General features: G+C 33.5%; 2 protein-coding genes across 3 annotated transcripts in view; one reads left to right on the forward strand and one right to left on the reverse strand.

The window, feature by feature from the left end:
- Positions 1-9340, reverse strand: part of LOC138331547 (clustered mitochondria protein homolog) — a 28293-nt gene extending 18953 nt beyond the window's left edge. The window contains exons 1-3 of one of the 2 annotated variants that reach the window (XM_069279241.1): positions 9146-9340; positions 2187-2419; positions 476-647 (exon numbers count right to left, since the gene is read on the reverse strand). In XM_069279241.1, coding sequence (XP_069135342.1) covers positions 476-647; positions 2187-2419; positions 9146-9260 — 520 coding nt within the window. In that variant the 5' untranslated portion in view covers positions 9261-9340. Of the gene's footprint in view, positions 1-475; positions 648-2186; positions 2420-4792; positions 4980-9145 lie in introns of those variants that run through there. The other variant, XM_069279242.1, reaches the window with a different exon arrangement.
- Positions 9341-10075: 735 nt separating this feature from the next.
- LOC138331550 (AH receptor-interacting protein-like) lies at positions 10076-19622 on the forward strand. Its single transcript, XM_069279248.1, has 6 exons — positions 10076-10210; positions 13142-13321; positions 14308-14485; positions 15664-15850; positions 16386-16528; positions 17154-19622. Exons 1-6 carry the CDS (start codon positions 10112-10114, stop codon positions 17354-17356), a joined length of 990 nt encoding a protein of 329 aa, XP_069135349.1. The 5' UTR covers positions 10076-10111; the 3' UTR covers positions 17357-19622.
- Positions 19623-20361: the final 739 nt, after the last annotated feature.

Consider the following 20361-nt stretch of genomic DNA (forward strand, 5'->3'; position numbering starts at 1 on the left):
AAAAAAACTTCAAATTAAACCATCTGAACATTTCTGCATTGGGTTGATTGCAGGCAACCAGGAAGCTCAACTGGTAGAGCATCAGACTAGTGTTAAGAGATCCTGGATTGGTTCAAATTTCAGTCTTGCTGAGCATTTTTCTGTTCCTATTACATTTGGTGGTAGTGACCAAACCTTATTTCAAGTGTCAAGGGGAAATTCAATTCAAGTCTGCACTATAAAAGGGAGCGAAAAGCGTAGCAGTTTTCTCTTTTGCACCAGGTCAACCGCCATAAACACTGTAGTTTAACTGGTGGAGTATCTGGCTAGTGAACAATGGTTCTAGGTTTGAATCCCAGCGGTTAACTTGTGCAATTTTCCTCTTGTTTTACACATTTCACATCTTCTCAATCTAACTATCACAATCTTGAAATCTTGCTCTCCATCACTCAAGCAAAAATTTGAAATCTTGCTGTTCTCAACTTTGAAACCTCACCTTCTACGACTTTGACAACAGATCCTTCCTTTAGACCCTCAATGGATTTGAGCTCAGCAAAGTTGTCAAGTGCAACGTTATCGAGCTGTAGTGAAAAGCAGGTACGATGACATGTTTCCTCCCTGTCCACTAACACTTGGTGAATTTCCTGTACTAGCTCCATAGAGCTTACCTGAAATCAAGTCGATAGAAACAAGGATCATTTCTCTGTTTACCCCTTTAAAAACTTAACACACATAGGTGTACTTGATAAGGCAGTAATTGTCAAATTCAATATGACTACTGTTCACCAGGTTGTGTTTAGATTTGTTACAAAATTGATATGAAGAACGATGTACCAAGCAGACAAAGTTACATTTCAGAGAGACCTTTTCTTTAATTAGCGATAACAAACTCCACTTGTCAAAATCCAAGATGGCTGACTGTCAACCATCTTTTTTCTTCTGATTAATCCTTCAATGCATCCATGGAAAGCCTACATGTGAAATTTCTTTATCACTTTCTGTGAAGTAGCGGAAATAAACTTAAGTATCAAAATCCAAGATGGCTATAAAAGGATAGATTTTGTAAAAGGAAATGAAACAAAACAAGTTCTTTCGAGTAAAACTGTTAATTTCCCTTTTTTCCCCCCACTTTTGGAAACTTTGAAAACTTCTCAATCTAAAACCAAATAAAGAAATATCATTTATCCTCCATTGATGCTACATGGTCAGAAGTAGCATCTGTGTTATGCCTTTAGCGTGTTTGTAAGATCCTACTTAAAAAAACATGCATCTGACATTCTTATCGGAAAACCAGCTGGGATAGCTGTAGGTCGAAGGTCAGGACCAGATAAATCCTCTGAGGCCTGCTGTTAAAGCACCACAGGTTCATTTTCATTAACATCGACAATGAAAGATTAGCTGGACTTGACAGAAAATTAGCCTACTGGGTAACGGGTAACGAAGCATTTAATTGTCGGTTTCTTTTCTTTTTACACATACAAACAATGTGAAGACAGATTTATGAACCATAAAAATAATATACCAATATTTTGTGTACTGGTAATTTAATTGCTGATTGGTTTCCATGGAAGCCTTAACTTGTATATAATTCAACCTATTTATAATGACCGTTTTCCTTCTTCCCTTCAGTGGTCGTTATAGACAAGTTTACTGTACATCAGTGTAAACTTATAATGTAGTTCAATTGTGAAATTTTATTAGATTAATTTGAGAAATTTTAATGAAGTATGTATCCATCCCAGGCCTGCTATATCTTCAGAAATGAATCCAAAATGTACATAATTATAAAAAAAACCATTACAGCAATTACTACAGCAAGCAGTTTTCATGCAAATTAGCTAAAAATCTTCAAATTACTTTGACATAAATGTCAACGCCTCCATATGAAATCTGGACAAGATTAGACCGGATCACATGGACATTGGTAACACTATATACCCCTAATTGATCTTTTTCATGGTAAGTAAAAAAGAAAATGTTTAAAAATTCAAATATTGATTTTTAAAACATACAGTTTAAGTTTTAATGAAGAATACATTAACATGTATCAAATTAAAGGATAAATATAATTATTAAACCTTTTCCTATATCTCAACCAACAGATTTTGCAAAAAAAAATATTTAATGCCCTGCCCTCCTTGTAACCCCCCCTCCCCCTCACCCCTCCAAATATATAAATCTATTTAAAAATTAGACAATTAACTTACTGCCAGATCAAAATCCTCTCCTCCAGGAATCGAGAGCTTCACCACAAATCCTGTGTCCTGGATCAGTACTACTTCTTGATCATTGCTTTTTTTCTCTCCCTTCTCATCACCACAGCAAGTTTTCTTCTCATCCTCGTCTGTAGTTCTCTCCCCTTCCTCCTGGCTGCTGTTCTCTGTGGAGGGGTCGTCTGATAATTCACTCTGGGGGCTGTCTGTACCGCCGTTCATGTTCACTGTAACACAGGTTCAATATCTTTATAAAATTGGTTTGTGTTTTATTTTCAAATTTTGATGATAATAAAGTAAGGGATTTCTTCTTCAGGAATGGGTTTTAATATTAGTTTAACGTCCTATTAACAGCCAGGGTCATGTAAGGACGTGCCAGGTTTGTTGGTGGAGGAAAGCCGGAGTACCAGGGGGAAAACCATAGACCAACGGTCAGTCTCTGCATAGGTAATGGAGCCAATGGGTTATATCTAATCATAGGAAAACAATTTAAAAGCCTTTGATGATAAATATTATGAAAGTTTTTTTCCTAAATCAAAACATCAATCATCATAATGTAAAGTCTACTTCCAAACAATACACATCCAGTCATCCACTTTTTAATTAGGTTACTGTGGTACAAGGCAGAATTGCTTAAAATTGTACGGTATATTAAAGGCCCACTACCTTTCCGAAACAGCTTCTAATTTTTGAAATGGGAATGTAAAACGAGATCGATAATTTTGTATAGTCGCAAAAGTTATTAACTTACCGTTAATACTACACATATCATCACCTTCTGAACAATTTGATTTAAATAAATAAAACGTTAATTTTCATAACGCGGGTCGTCTTATGTTTCCCGCCGTCGTCCTAAATACCGCCTGGTAGTTGACTATCACTGCGCCAGACGGCAAATCAGCGAAATGACTCTCAGCTGTTGTCATATATTACGCAGGAAATCTTGCATATGTTTGGTGTTGTAAACTCATCTTAGGCCATCGATATGTATTTTCTGATATTATTAATGTTTTTAATAAAACCTTTATATTTTGCTCCGGAAAGGTAGTGGGCCTTTAATGTAAATGATTTACCAAACTATTTACTCATTGTAATCTGGCTTAGTTCATGCAAGTGTACACAGGCTTAAAAATTATCATAATCTGTATGTGACATTGTGTTAAATCTAAAGGGTACACGGATTTTAATAATTCACCTACGGTTATTGCACCAGTAAGCACTACATATACTGTCCATGCCAGTATCTGTAAGCTAAGTCATATATATATATATATACACTTATAACGTGATGTACATATTACAATATAACATGACATAACACCATGAGCTACTAGCTAGCTATAGGTTCTCTTGGAATTCCCTCTCGTTTTGACTCCTAGGTTTTAAGTTTGCAAATCCTTTATAAAAACATTGGGAGTCCTTTTGCTAAAATTTACTTTAGATCTTATAAAACTTTCTATGCTGTCAGGGCTTTTTCTCACTGGTTTTGGAATGGGGCCTGTGGCTTTGAATTTGGGAAAATGTGCAACAAAACCAGGATTTGGGGAAAATTATGAAATATGAATTAAAGCATTATTACAAATAAGATTTTTCATTTCCAGTGTAGTATATGTATTTTTCTGGAGCCAATTCACAAATAATTGAAGTCTTAACCAACCATTTCATGCAATATTTTTGGATAGTTTTCAAAAAAATTTGATTTTGGGAAATTTAAGGCTTGATTTTGGGAAAATTTAGAGGTTTTGCCATAGGGAATGGGGCTGAAATTCGGCCCCAAATCATGTTGAAAAAAAGCCCTGGCTGTACCAGAAAAAAATACCTTGTACTGTGATAACTGTATATTTATGTATGTTTTTGAAAAAATAGACAATTATTGCTTCTACTGCATCTAATTGACCTGTAATTTTTATTTTAAATTCCTTCCACATTGAGTCCACAGGACTCCTATCATTTTACTTTAGGAGTCCCTAGGCATTTTTATGCGTTAGAGACGCAGAAAACCTGGGTCCGGGAAATCCTTTGGTTCTGACAACAAGACATTTTCTAGATACTCCTATTCACCAAACTCTGACTTGGCCATTAATTATCCTGGTTGTATTAAAACTAAACCAAAACTAACTGCAGTAAGGAATGACATATCAAAACTACAAATTCATAGGAATGACATAGCAAAACTACAAATTGAATCATTTTTGGCTATTAAAAGTTAAAACAGTAAAACACATATATCTATAATTATTATATGATGATTTATATACATTTATATGTAAAATAAATAAAACATCCAATCCAAACTAAAGCTTAAAAGTTCAAAGTGGAAAAGATATAAACACAAAATTTCATTAACATACGCTATATTATATTTCTTCCAATATTTTTATCAAAAAAATAAAAAAAATAAATTGAAAATTGGCCCAATGTGAATACTGGAAACTTACTTATATCCAATACATGCAGTAGATTAGAATAAGAAGACAGAAAGAATCTTCAGAAAATACTTAAAACCATGCTTTACAACCACCTGTACATGTGTTACTAACAAAGAAACAAGATATAGTGTTGTTACCCTCAGTATAGTGTCGGGGACAATTAATATATACCTCACTGAGCCCTGAGATTACACCAGTGATTACCGGTACCCAGATAACAATCCAAATAGTAGCAGTTTCAGCTAATTCCTGTTATTTCTTCATTGTCCACGGTTACTCTTAACAAGCCATGACAACCATTTTTCTTTACATTTCCATAATGACTAGCCACACCAGGTCCTCCAGAAATAATCTGCTAAACACTCGAAGTTGATCTTCAGTGATCCTTGCTGTCATGTCAGACAAGATCTAACCCCTATGGTGTCGCGCAAGAAACAATCGAATTGGCCAATAATAACGTAGTGTTTAGATCTGACTTAAAAGTCGGTTTAACTGGAACAGTGCGCATCAAAATTACCATCAAAATAGTTCGTATATAGTCATACTGTTTATATTGTAAAGGAGTTTTAACAAAGAGAACATGTCTGAATATTATTCTAGGCATTCGTAAAATTTATCATAATTAAATATATATGAAACTATAATTTGATATCATGGAATCTGATCTATACAGTGTCTGCCAATTTTTTTTCTACGTTGTATCCAGTGTGCCTATTAAATGGGTTTAAAGGGGATGCTTAAAGATATCCCACACAAAAAAAAGTTTTTTTTTCTAGGCTATATTAGCAATATTATATTACATAGTACCCGACCCCCAACTCCATGGCATCAGCACATAGTCCTGATCCACCACAAATTTCATAAAAATTGGGAAGCCTTAATAGGTAAAGTAGTATATAGATAAACTGCAATATGCATATACATATATGCATGTCAGTGATTTTTTTCAGGTACATTTTAGGCCGTAAATAGGCCCCTTCCCAAAGAGGAAATTTGCTGGATTTAAAATTTTCTTTTTTGTGATTTTATGTAAATATTATCCTGAAATAAATAAACACTTCTAAAATATAGATTTTTTAAGTAAAATAAAATGTAGTATTTCCCCAATTTAAAAGGTACTGGACCCTGATATTATTGAGTAAGGAAATCACTGTATGTTTACTGTGACAGAATACTGTGTAATGAGTTCAGATAGAGTTAGAATATGGCTGACTTTTTCGTCTAAAACTTGGTTTCCTAATGGTTTCTGACATCCTTTGTTACATAGTGTCTTGAGTGCAAATTATGACGAATAAGCTATCAATATACAGTCAAACCTGTCTTAACGACCCCTTGTATTCAGCGACTTCTTGTCTTATGCGACCTTAATTATAATTATTCCTCCCAAAGGTATTACTATATAAATAACCTGTATTCAACGATCACCTGCCTAACGTGAGTAACGACCATAAAAATTCACACCATAACATGTTCGTAACCTGTCTCAAGCGACTATTTTGAAACTGAAACCGAAAATTTTGGAAAGAACTATCACACGATTTCATGTGATTTTGTTGTGAACATTGTTTTAGCTAGACAAACGCTTGATACAATGCATTACGCCAGGCGTAGTCAACAAGAGTTTGACAACATTGCGCAAATTTATGCAAATTTACAGAAAGAGAGAGGGTTTGTTTTTATTTATATAATCACTACGACTACCAGGGTTTGCATTTATATCAGAGCTTTTTCTCACTGCTTTGGAGATAGGGCCCCTAGGCTTTGAATTTGGGAAAGTGTGCAACAAAACCAAGATTTGGAAAAATCATAAAATATGAAATAAAGCATAACAAGAATTTTTTTTTAATTTCCAGTGCAGTTTATGTTCTTTTCTGAAGCCAATTCGCGAATATTTACAGCCTTAACCAACTAGGTTCATGCAAATTTTTGGATGGTTTTCAAGAAACTTTGATTTTGGGAAAGTTAAGGCTTGAATTGGGAAAAATTTGGAGTCTTTGCCATGGGGAATGGGGCCAAAAATCGGCCCTAAATCATGCTGAAAAAAACCATGTATAAAATTAATGTCCCCATTCGTGTATCATTTTAAAGCACTGAAAACGAAAAACTAAAAGAATTTTCTTCTTACCGAAAATCCATTCAAGGAGGGCTCATTTTTTTCTCGGAAGGACCCCATTTATGGTACAGTAAGTTTACACCTGGCGTAAACCCTTACTATGCTATAGTACATGATTTAAGTTAGGACAAAAGTATCTTCCAATAGCCTAGTAAATATTTGTTAAGAAGTACATGTACATCATGGTTAGCTTTTGGTGATAAGCAATTACAAAAAAAAAATATTGAGATATTCTTAGCTGCAACATCATAATCATATTTCGAAAGAGGAAAAAATGAGCAGGATGCAATTTTTAGCAAATGGTATTTCCATCATACTTTAGTTAGGGTAGTTAAATTTGACATTAAATATCACATTTTTATCACAATAGTTATCTACTGCGTTAATGTTATCTCGTTAAAATACAACATGAATATTCTTGTACCTTGTACATAATGGATTCCAATTCATAAACTAAGGCATGAAACTCCTACTTGTTCAAAAATGGTCAAAGCAATACGGTAATAATTTCTAATGTAATTGATTTCAAGTAAGTCAAGTTCTATCTTCTAATTATCAATCTGATTCTATATAAGTATCTACAATTTTCTAAACAAATTCAATGATAAATAAATGAAAATAATCAACAAGAGCTGTTGGAGGACAGCAAAGCTCGCCTATTCAGAAGAAGTTGATGTTCAAGTATTTACTATTTAAACATAAAAATATGACATATTAACAGAATCAAAAACCCCCTAAAGAACCCCAAATTGGTTGTATTATCATGTTCAGCATCCATACACATTAGGAAAATAAAATCATAAACATTTATGATGACTTAAGCTTAAACAATTGACGAAACAGAAACTTGCTCAAAAACTTTAACATAAAATGGGACGCCAACGCTGACGCCGATGCCGGGGTGACAACATTAGCTCCCCCTATTCTTCAAATAGGCAAGCTAAAAAGTAAATGTGATGTAAAATTGTTAAATTGTTAACCACATCTTTCCAAAACTAATTGAGTTCTACAAAATTCAGACATCATAATGAAGGATATATATTCCTATTCATTAGATTTTAACATTCTCTAACACAGCTCTACTTAATTGATATGAGAAATGAAAATCCACTCCAACCAATGTTATTTTAATTGAAATTTTATTTGTTGGTTTCAGCAGAAACATTTATACATACCATATTCGACCAAATAAGCGCCCATGTCCCTTTAAGCACCCCTCCCCCTTTTTGAGGCCTCAATTTCATTTGCCCAGGCATAAATAAGGACCAAAACTACATAGCACGGTATAAATTTGCAATAATTTTGACTTATTAGCACCTTTTCATTTTTATCAATTTTTAAAGCGCCCTGGGCGCTTATTGGGTCGAATACGGTAATATATGTTTCTGGTTTTAGCATTCATAAAAATATATAGGGATTTCAACAAAAAAATTACATAATGTAATTACATTACAACCGATGTTACTTTCCATTTTTTTTTTTTCCTCATGAAAATTAAGTCAATGTGTAAATGCCACACTTTAATTTTAAATATAATAACACTTTCACTTTAGAATTTTATATTTTGAATAATGATATCCCACTCACAACATGGTTCTGTTATATAAATAACATGGGAGTGATTGCATCTAACAATTACATCCAGATCAATTTCATAATTTTATTAATATTAACTCCAATATTTAAAACTCGAGGTACACATCAATTTACAAATGACACTGAATGAAGCTTGTGACAACACATGGGTTATATGCCTAGCTACATGTTTACTATCATTACCCCCTTTCTGGCCTCTAATTACATATACAGTCGAATGTTTTGCATTCTTAGTTTGGAAATGAGTAAATCAGTTCTATGGGTAGCAGAGGCCTGTGTTTTCTCTTGCCGTTTTAGCTAAAGCATGGTACAAAACTCCTTAGTAGGGCCATGTGTCGCGGACAGCTCCCTAATCAGCTGTTCGTAGCGTAAGGCACTAGACGGGGTGTCAGACACGACCCTTTCGACCTTGAAACGTTAACTTACAGCAGAAACAAATAGAGTGCAAAAAATTACATGTTAACACCATATATGCAGTTTCGTAAAAACATTAAAATATGCATTTACCAGTTATGCGCCAAAACAACCTGCGGATAATTATGTAAGTTGCACTTATGTGGGACGTTTCGTAACTTTTTCGTCGTAAACTCGTTGCATAAACATTTTTGCGTTTGTAACAGTCCTATCGAACCAATGACGAAATTTATGTGCAAAAGAAACAAAAACCGCCATGCGAATTATTGTGCATAACGTTTCTTTCACCATATTCTTTGGTGTCATTGGAAATGTCACTAAACGTCAACATCTCCTTCACAACGTACACTTTACAAACAGCCACGAGGTTTAGTCAAAGAGGACGTAAAATAATTTCTTACCTGCTTCGTTTAAATCAACAGCATCATTTGCTGGACGTTCCAATTTATCCCTTGAGCATTTCTGTGTAGTGTCATCCTTTTTATCCGTATCTTCAGTTCCAGAAATGCCAGCCATTGTCGATGTAGGTGTCAGAACACGTGTGTGATCGGTCTGCTAAATTTTCTCCATATAATCTCTAAACGTGACCTTCCCAATGAAATATACGCGGCTCGTTTCGTCATCCGACTAATTTCCCTTAAAATGGAACAAGGATGAAAAACTAGCATATTTTCGATCTATTATGTTCAAAATATTACGAATGTAATACACAATGCGCTATTATTATGTACAATTCTCCAAAATAAGTATTTTGAAACAAAACTTCTGTTTGTTAGAGAGTATAAATTTCATTAAGGATGCATGAGCCTTTCAAAATCAAGGTCAAGATTCATCAGTAATCGTTTCTCATTTTTATGATTGCCATTTCTAATTATAGTTCAAATCAAAGAAAATTTGTTTTAATGATAAATGCTTTAAATAAGTATTTCAATGTCCCAAGTTCGAATGCCATTCTATCTGGTCGTGGAGATGAAACAAAGATGGCGACCTTAGGGTACTGCATTTTTCAAGTTCATAACCGTTTACCCAGTTTTACCGCTAGTGCCTAATACTCACAGATATAATTTGCAAGTTAGAGCATCAGATCCAGTACTTAAATTCGCCAAATAATCGACTTGTACTATATTATTTGTAACAGTTGTTCAGGTAGTATCTTCCATGGTTGTAACTATGATATTTGAGAGGAAATGAAAATCGTGAGTGATTCACCCTTTTTGTTCAATTTGATGATAAGTGAAACAATACTGCGATCAATTATCAATTTAGTAATTTATTTAGAAGACATTACCAAAATGACATCTTAGTAGTATGCATCTTTAATATTTTGAAACGCGCTATAAGGGAGACTACTCCAATAATAAACAACAATGGCTGATGTGCTTGCAGATCTTCAGTCTAAAGGCATTGTCAAACGCATTTTTTATGGGGGCGCCGGCGAATTACCTCATTTTAGTGATAACACAAAGGTATGGTATTATCAATTTGTCTTCTGTATAATCCATGTTCAAGAGAGGAAACTGTACTGTGTTTATAATAATATATTTTGCCTAATACTCGGATACTCTGACACATGAACCTGTTGTCATTTGTAGCACATCTGCATTTGCACAGTAGGCATTACTCAGTAGACTCTTTTATATTCGGACGTCTGATAGATGTCCGACGAGAGACATCTATCAGACGTCCGAATATAAAAGAGTCTAGAGGAGGAATCTCAATAGGAATTACTGCATTTGCACAGTAGGCATTACTCAGTTACTGTAAGCTTACATTATCTTGGAAGACTCTACTGTAATGAATTTGAAGATATGCTTCTTGAAGGAAAAAATTTCAGAAAAGTGAGAGATACCATTGACAGAGGTTAAACGTTAACTAGCAGTTTTTTAATATAATCCTAGGAAATAAAATGTAGATTTTTGATGCTGTGAAACAGCATTCTTAGGTACGCTCGGAGAGCCTGTGCACATCAAAACAATGAAACCACTCCGCGATGAAAATTAAAAGTTGTTTTGTTCATTTCACGTAATACTTGATGGTATGAAAAAATAAAACCCCAATATTCAAAACCACAGACATAGAATTTGTACATACGTATACACCATGGATGGAGTGTTTTAAGTGTTCAGTTGGGACTCGAGCTCTATGATATTTGTATTACTCCGAGAACACTTGTCTCCCGAAAATCACAAACAACGCCTTCTTCGCTGTCTTCCTCAGCGACGGACTTTCGGTGGATTTTGGATTGTGTATGTTTATTTAAATTTTACGTAATTCATGCTAATGATCGATTATAGTAATCAAATGTTAGGAAGGTAACTGCAAAAGAAAGTTCTTATAACACTTAAAAAGTTTTTTGTGTTGGTTGTATTGACGAACTATATCTGAGATATTATTGCGCAGTAAAAGTTTTGAGTACATGCCTCCTCCCTTGATCTTCTGTCTTTTGTTTATCGACAACTGCGGTATATTGAAAGGGAAAAAGTACCAAATCTATCAACATAAACTTACAAAATATAATGATAATATAGATCTATTTATGTACGTGCAACTTAAAGTGACAAATGAACTTATATTGCTGTGTAATGTACGGTAGCCTTATGAAGACTTGCTAAAGTCCGATGTAATGCAGGAAGTTTTCTTGACGATAGCGTTCTTATGAATTCAAAAGAAATTTGACTGTTATAAGTAACCAAATAATGTACCCTTTACTTGACAAACGTATATGGCCATGTTTTATTATAAGTCAAAAGTCGGCAAAGCAAAACTCATGATAAATGATCTGCACGATAATATCTCGCCAACCAGTTAAATATTACTGTTAGGCTACGAAGACTTGCTAAAGTCCGATACATTACATGAAGTTTTCTTGATGTTAACGGCTAGCGTTCTTGCATGAATTGAAAAGAAATCTGAGTGATATACGTAATAAAATAATGTACCTTTTATTTGGCAAAAGTATCTGGCCATGATTTATTAGTCAAAAGTCGTCAAAGCAACCCATGTTAGTTTTCTAAAAAGGAAACCATAACATATCCGGAAATGGTAATATTTCTAATGTTATATTTTTCCGAAAATATTCTTCAATGTTAAGTGGATATTAAGATACGAAAATGTTTACTTATTATTTTTTTGGCTTTGAAGAGACATTGATGAAATTGATAATTTAGCAATTAATAAAGAATTATAAAAAATGATACTCAGATTCTGAACGGTTTCATTGGTGTTGAAATCGTTATTTCAAAAATAACTTAGAAATAAATTTTATTACAGTTATTTCAGGATAATAAGTTATTCAACTTATTGTTCTTGAAAATCTTCAAATATCATAAAATAAATACGGTATATCGTAAATATTTTTTATTAAACGTCAAAATTCCACATTGCGCACTTATGTATAGTTTACTAAATTCTATATTTAAATGAAAAACCAATTTCTTTATTCCTTTGTTTGAGTCCTTCATTCACAGCATCTATGAGTGGCCTTGGCACTTTGATTTTTAAAGAAGAGAGTAGTCTACAATAGACCTACTCCAACAATGTTAGAGATATAGCATGATGAGACCCATTTGATTAATCATTATGTCGCTTATCAGAAGTTTCTCAATAGCGACGTCTAATATTATTGGATTACAATAAACCATATACTTTATCCTACCTGTATTGAAGTCATTACATTAAAGTACAGTGAGGTGTTATTTTACACACTGTATGTATTTATATTACTCTCTACACATACATACCATAAAATTACCCATTTTCAATTTTGAGGGGTTACTAACACTGCCAGGATATCTCTGGACTCTATGCCATACTGTAGCAAAACTGAACGCATTTCAGTAGAAAAAAACTAAGTATACATCCTAAAAAGATTATAGAGAATGATGCTTAACTTCAAAGCCATACATTAGGCCTACTGTTATTTGATTCTTTTGGGGCGCATCAAAGAACTACTTACCTGTAGCATCAGGTGTTGCACAAAGAACCTTCAGTTTTGCTTTGACAAAATTCAGGGGTGGATATAATGAGAGTGTCATAATGATAGTAATTTGGCGGCCTGTAATATCTAGGATGGCTTAAATTACCATATCTCATATTAAATTGAAGCTGAAATTTAAAGCTTAAATACAGATGCTTCATTTGACTGCAGTGGCCAAGTGGTTAAAATGTCCTGACATATTACCACAAGCCCTCCGCCTATGGGACCCAAGTTTGCATCCTATGTGGGGCAGTTGCTAGGAACACTGACCCACTGGTTGGTGGTTTTTCTCCCGGAACTCTGGTTTTCCTCTACCATTTAACCTGGCCTAAAACTAAAAAAACAACACATTTGACTGCAAGGAAAATCAGTTAAAAGTATTGATTCTTTACTTTTCACATTTTTGTTCCTTTTCTATCAGTTATTCTTTCACTACCGTACCACAAAGTGCGATGAAGAGAAGACACTTTTGGATGACAGCAGAAAACATGACAAGCCTATGGAGCTGATTGTCGGTAAAAAGTTTAAACTTGAAGTCTGGGAAACATGTCTAGTTACTATGAGGGAGAAGGAGGTTGCAGAGTTCACAGTGTCGACAGCAGTAAGCAGTTTTTGTTTATTGTCTGCAAATCTTCCTTTGCCATTTATATTGGTGAAATTGTGTCTAGGAATTAATTAACAGAAATGCTAAAAAATGAATACATGTCTTTAGATATATAATAGTCTTTTAATTAAAAAGCTAAAAATAAAAAAAGTCTGATAATGCAATCTTAAATATAAATATCACCATTTCATGTAACAATTTTTTTAAATGACAGTTTTGAATGTGACTATATGTATTACGGTCTTTAATGCAATATAGTGGCTAGGTTTATAATCTGTCTTTAGAAATTAAAATCATAATTAGAATTTAATTTTGTAATTTTGTTAATAGATTATATACTAGCTTAGTCATTCAAAGTTTCAAACCAGGGGGAGACAATCTACAACTAGAATTAATATTTAGGGTCCAGTTTCCTCTACGTTCCTTAATTTTAAGAAAATTACTTCACCAAAACTTCTCAAAAGAAAAGCATTACAGATTTCAATGAAAATTCCTTAACTTAAGACTGTTTTCGAAACTTCTGCTTTTCTATGGAGAATATTACGTTAAGGAATGTTTAAGAAACTGTACCCTGACAAGATATTCAGATTCATATTCCATGTTTGCATATAAAAGAGTTATCTGTCCTTGCGGATAGGTATTGATTATGACGTCATGTGTTTGTGAGCACAACATGCATTATATGTTTTAGAGAAAACGATTTGTGTTCTGCTTACAAAACAATGATGCCACAATCAATTTATTATTTCAAGGTAGACAACTCTATTATTTGCCAGGATGAATTAAAAATCACATTGAGAATCTGATAATCATTCTAAATCCTTAGTGGTAGAGATAACATTTTTCTGATTAAAATGGCAACATTTCTTATCGAAAAAGTGAAGTCTGATGATCATTCTATATCCAACATAAGTGGTAGAGATAAAATTTTTCGAATAAAAGAATGTTAAAAATCATAACTTTATGTACTTTATATCACACAGCATGCAGCTTCTTACCCTTTGGTGGCCAAGAGTCTTCGGGATATTTTTGAGAAGGGAAGTGCAAAGTCACAGTCGACAAAGCATTGTTGTGGTATGATGGCGATGTCTGAGGAAGGAGTGGGGTATCCAGACCTCAACGAACTCATGAAGAAACCTCAGCCTCTTATATTTACATTAGGTAAAGTATGAGTTATACAATTTATAGTATAACTGTATTCACCGAAATTAGTACCCCTTATACTATAAGCACTCCTTCCCTTTTCTGATGAAGGTGTTGAGGTTGTATATACGATGCGTTCACCTGTTATTCCTTTGTTTCAGAGGAGTGATAAGATCAAGTTAAACTAGATGTGAACAAGATCAAAACACACAATTTTCATTTCCAGTACACACTAAGATATGTAAATAAGATTTGGTTTGCTTATATTTTTTCTGTATTAAGTCATTAATTTAAATTTTTCTATAACTTCCCTATATTTCGTTTGATTGTCTGTTCGTTCATTTGTTCCTAAGAGCATGCTCTTTCATATCCAAACTTCAAAACTTTTCTTTGGTAAATGTTGTTTTTGACCTTTGTTTGACCCCGTAGTGAACTCTTGACCTTGACATAATCTCTGATAATGTCACAATCTACCTGAATAACTAAACATGGGTGCATTAGAGTAAATAGTCATGAAGTTATGATTGTTTTAAGTTTGTGTTTTAAAAAGTTGTTTAGTATGTCTGTGATGTTAGCCTTGAACCTTATCAAATAAAATTGAACGAAAATTTCAAGAACTGGTCGATGTACATACTGTAACTTGACCAAATTTTAACGCCATAGCTCTTTTGTTCCGAAAAAATTGTTAACTTTAGTGGGAATAATAAGAATAAGAAAAAATAGAACAAAACAATACAGAATTTTGTCCGAAATTAACATTTAAAAAAAAAAAAAAAAAAAAAAAAAAGCTAATTTTGAGCAATCAGAGTTACTAACCACCATTTCAGTCTGACTCTTTGATTATGGTGCTGACAATGTTAGTGTCCACATAAATATAAATACATGTACATTAACTCTTGTTCCAGTCCTATCTGCTCTCTATTGTATGATGGGCCGTGGTGGCTGAGTAGTTAAGATGTTCTGACATATTACCACAAGCCCATCACCTCTACTCTGGGTTGTCAGCTCGAATCTCATGTTTGGGTGGTAGCCAAGTGGTCAGTAGTTTTTCTGTGTTTTCCGGCTTTCCTCCACCGTCTAAATCTGGCATGTCCTTTAATTACACTGGCTGTTAATAGAATGTTACAATAATCAAACCAAATTTTGTTATAAAACCAGTGTACTAATGCTGCTATTATGTCTGTAATGTATTTTAGAATTACTGAAGATAGAACACCCAGGGGAGTACAACAAGGAATCATGGGTAATGACCGAGGACGAGAAGTTAAAAGCGATCCCGAACCTTAAAGAGGAAGGCAACACATTCTATAAACAGAAACAGTACCGAGAAGCAGCAGAAAAGTACGGGGAGGCTCTCGGAATGCTGGAACAGCTGGTGCTTAAGTAAGTATAGGGAGGCTCTCTGAATAACAGAACAGCTGGTGCTTAAGTAGTGTTACAAGGAGGCTTTCAGAATACCAGAACAACTGTTGTTTTAGTAAGTATTAGGAAGCACACAGAATACTGGAATAGCTGGAACTTAAGTAATTATGATTGCATGAGAATTAAGACTATTGGAATTCTAGGATAGTTACTACCAACATAAGCAGAAGGCCCCAGGAGACACTCTGAATTCTGGAACAGCTGGTACTCTAATTATTATTGGATAGCAGTTTGAATGACGGAATGATACTTTTGTATTTTAACAATATCAACATAGTTCTTGCAAAAATGAAGCCATATGGAAGTTATTGGAGTTCAGTTCTGTAAATGATTTTGTACTGCAAGACACATTTCTCCATTCAGTAATGTTTATACTTACCCCCTGTACCTTTTGTGAAATTGTATCTTTTGATATTTCCTTATTTTAGAATTCATAATTAGAATTTGTAAACATATACCTGGGTACTGTTGAGATGCTGTACAACTTTCATTCCAGGGAGAAGCCAGGGGATAAGGAATGGGCTGTACTAGAAGATATGAAAACTCCGTTTTTATTGAATTTTTCTCAATGTAAACTTCTCCTGAATGACTTCTACCCTGTGATAGAACATACCACCACAGTCCTCAGTCGAGATCCAGGTATGCTGTCAAATATACCGAAAACTTTCATTCATCGCTACTAAATTTTATGATTTCTGTTTCAAACAACTTTGAGGGGATTTATTTTTGCTGAATAAATACAAATTGAAAGTCTATTCAATATATAATTACAGCGCTGTAAGGTAGATATTCATATTCACTGAGATTAACTTTCACAAAGTTGGTTTGATTACAGAATTTGCAAAAGTAAGTACCGGGTACATGTGTATTAGCATGTGGACAAGATTTGATTTATTATACAAATATGAATACCGGGTAGTACACAAAAATCTTGGCGGCTGGTACAACGTATTTCTTATTCATAATTTCATGCATCTTCAGAATTTTTTTTTGTGCATCATATTTTAATTGAAATTTTCAGAAATAATTCTGTCAATTTGTATCCTTTGTCTTCTGCAGATATCAAACTATTACTTTCGAAATATATCATATTGTCTGGTATGAATGTTCAGTCATGTGTATACCTGTCGCCTCGTCATTTAATCTATCAGAAACGATTTCTCTGTCATCTGTATCTATGTCTGAGAGTTTTGTTTCCGTGTAGTTTTGTTTTCCTATTACTTTGTAGACAATTTGAAAGCCCTTGTACCTTGTTATTTTGTAGACAATGTGAAAGCTCTGTTTCGGAGAGCGAAGGCTCATGTCGGGGCGTGGAATCCTAAGGAAGCGAAAGCAGATTATAAACGGGTGATGGAATTGGACGAGACATTAACATCGGCTGTACAAAAAGAACTCAAGTCCCTATCAGAAAAGGAACACCAAAAAGATTTAGAGGATAAAGCAAAGCTTAAAAACTTATTCAGCTGATAATATGCCATACTCAATAGAAATATTCAATTTAGATTAGACAGTCAAATATATTTATGTACCTGGAGAAATCTTTCTGCTTAGCAACTGTAGTACAAAATTATGTACTAAATACGGTAGTTACAAACCAGGATCTCTTTTAGGGAATGCAATCATCAACTAAGGTCTGTTGTATTAGTTGGACCATTAGTTGTATCAAGGTTTAATATAATTTTTAATTTGAAAACGTTTTTAAAGCTTTAAACTTTCTTTAAAGGTGTACAGATTTATTAATGGTATTACAATATGTATTTGTTATGATTAGCCATCACCATGATTACATGATCCATCTGACTACATTAATTACAATTTTGGTTTCATATACAATCATGGTAAATGTCTAATCATGAAATTGGTTGTATTTAGATATTAACCACGGTGACCGAGCGGTTAAAATGTCCATCCAAATCTAGGTTGCAAATTCTAGTAATCCTATGTGGGGCAGTTGCCAGGTACTGACTGCTGGTTGGTGGTTTTTCTCAAGGTACTCCAACTTTCTCTCTGCCTACAATCCTGGAACAACTTTAAATGTTAAAAGGACATTAAAGATGCTTCACCGCCGACAAAGCATAATTGGTATTCATCATTTGAACAATGATTGGTGTTTAATCGTGTATAGATATGTCTAATTAACACACAAAGTATTATAAAATATTTATTTTGCTATTGGTGCATGCCGAATCAGTACTTCATTCCATACAGGATACAGTGCCACGGAATTTTTTCCGGATGCAATTAATTATTTTTCATATTCTTAACTTGAAGTATAATTAGAAGCTCAAATTTTTACAATGGTGGTAATGGTGTAAAGTAAGTAACTTTTGTAACTGAAGAAAAATACTTAATCGTCTACTCCTGTTTTTGATAGTGAAAAAATACCATTTGTCAGCGGTGGAGCATCTTTATAAACTAAACAAACCACACCAAACAACATGTAACACATTGCACAGGGACCTGGCACGATTTCTAACCAACAATAGTTATACTGTTGGTTAGAAATTCGTGCTAGGTCCCTGTGATACAGTGGGAAGTTTCCTGTTAACAGTTGTTACAACACTGTGCCAAAAATGGTTACTACCTACAGTGTACATGTATATGGTATATGTATGCATGTTCGATAAGAATGTGTGATCATTGTTACCAAGTTAGTTAATGCGTCTGGTTGTTGATAAGATAATCTAGGAACTATTTTTGGTAAAATTTACACTCTTTATATCCAGCACTAAAACGGCACTTGTAAAATTTTAGTAGTTACCAAGTAATCATACCAAGATATTTAGAAGGAGGTTATGTATATTTCTCCAGACTTATACAAAGACAATAGAAATATTTATTTTGTATTCCGTCCTTTACATTATCAATTCTATATCTTTAAAGTGATACTAGTCTGTACCCATAGCCAGATGGAAAACTCATACACTTGTTTCAATATATCAATACATCATTTATTTATATATCAATAATTGCCTGGTATGTATAACTGAAATGAGAGCACCTTGATATTTTATATATTAACTAAAATATTCTGGTGAACAATTAATAAAGGTCTCGTGAGATTGATCTTAAATAAGACTTTTTATAGATATGATAACTGCAATGACTTTATAAGCATATAATCACAGGCTTTTGATTCTGTAGTTAAACAGACACATTCTTTTGTAATACTGGGTCAGATGGCCTTGTATTATAGGTGTATATAACTATAGACTCAATAGCCTGTGATACAATGATCTCCTTTAAGAATTCAGATTTCTTTCGATGTAATGATGTCATGTTTTTAAAGAGTATGTGTTCAGATGATCTAATTCATAAAATTTGCTTGCGTGTTGTATAATGTTCATGTAACAGGTTTATAAATATCAAAATTAATGTGTAAATTACAATTTCATAAAAAGAAAAAAGGGGTTCTGTAAAAAATAACAATATCATTATATTGCAACTATGGCCATTATAAATGTAAGTGCTTTGCAGACGATCATAATTTCATACTTTGCTTGAATTGCAATCTAGAGCAATATGATGATTCCCTATAAAGTTCTGTTATTAAAGTACCTTTAAATTTAATACTTAAAGGTACTTTTTATTTTTCATGTGTTTTTGTATGACAAAGGTTATCAATAGTATGAGTATATATACTGAGCGAGCTAGTCATTGAAAGATCAGGCCGTAGGATCACAGGGACCTGGCACATTTTTTTTACCAACAGTATTATATACATGTATTGCTTAAATATTGTTGGTTAAAATAAGTGGCAGGTTCCTGTGCTCAGGATCATGAAACAGTCTTATCCCAAAATTCTCTTAAGTTTAGCCTTAGCCAATCAAAGATGATGTTACAAAAAGTTTCATCAATAATGATTGGCAAAGTCTTAACTAAAGTCTTAAGATTCTTTCATTATCATAGAGCCTCGAATATTTTTACTGCTTGTGTAACAAGAATCTTAACATTGTCAAAGTTATAAAAGCTGTATTTGTATTTTAGAATTATTGTTCTGTTATGGACCCTATGTTAAAGGCTACATAGAAAATATTTATATATAAGGTAACTGCATCTGTAAACATTATTTTTCTATGTTAATTTTATGCAAGTTTTGAAGCAAACATTATTTGTTCAGGGTATTACAAATTTCAGTTTTGTATTAAATTAAGACACTTTCATGTTGTTACAGTATAACTTGTCTAAACCGAACTCTGTATAAACCGGAAACTTGTCTATATCGATTAATTTGTTTGGTCCCAGCAAATTTCTTAATAAACTATAGTACCCAAAACCTGCATAATCTGGAACCTGTCTACTCTGAAAACCGGAACTGTCTAGGTAATGTTACTATACCTTTCTTTGTAAAATTAACTTGGGCAAACCGGCAGCTATGTTTTCACAACATGGGACTGATCATGAGGCGCCTAAGGGGATTTATCTGTACCGGTTTACTAAGGGCTAGATAGTGACAACTTGTCAATTTTCAT

The sequence above is a fragment of the Argopecten irradians genome, chromosome 9 (genome assembly GCF_041381155.1).
Source record: "Argopecten irradians isolate NY chromosome 9, Ai_NY, whole genome shotgun sequence".
Classification (NCBI taxonomy): Eukaryota; Metazoa; Mollusca; class Bivalvia; order Pectinida; family Pectinidae; genus Argopecten; species Argopecten irradians.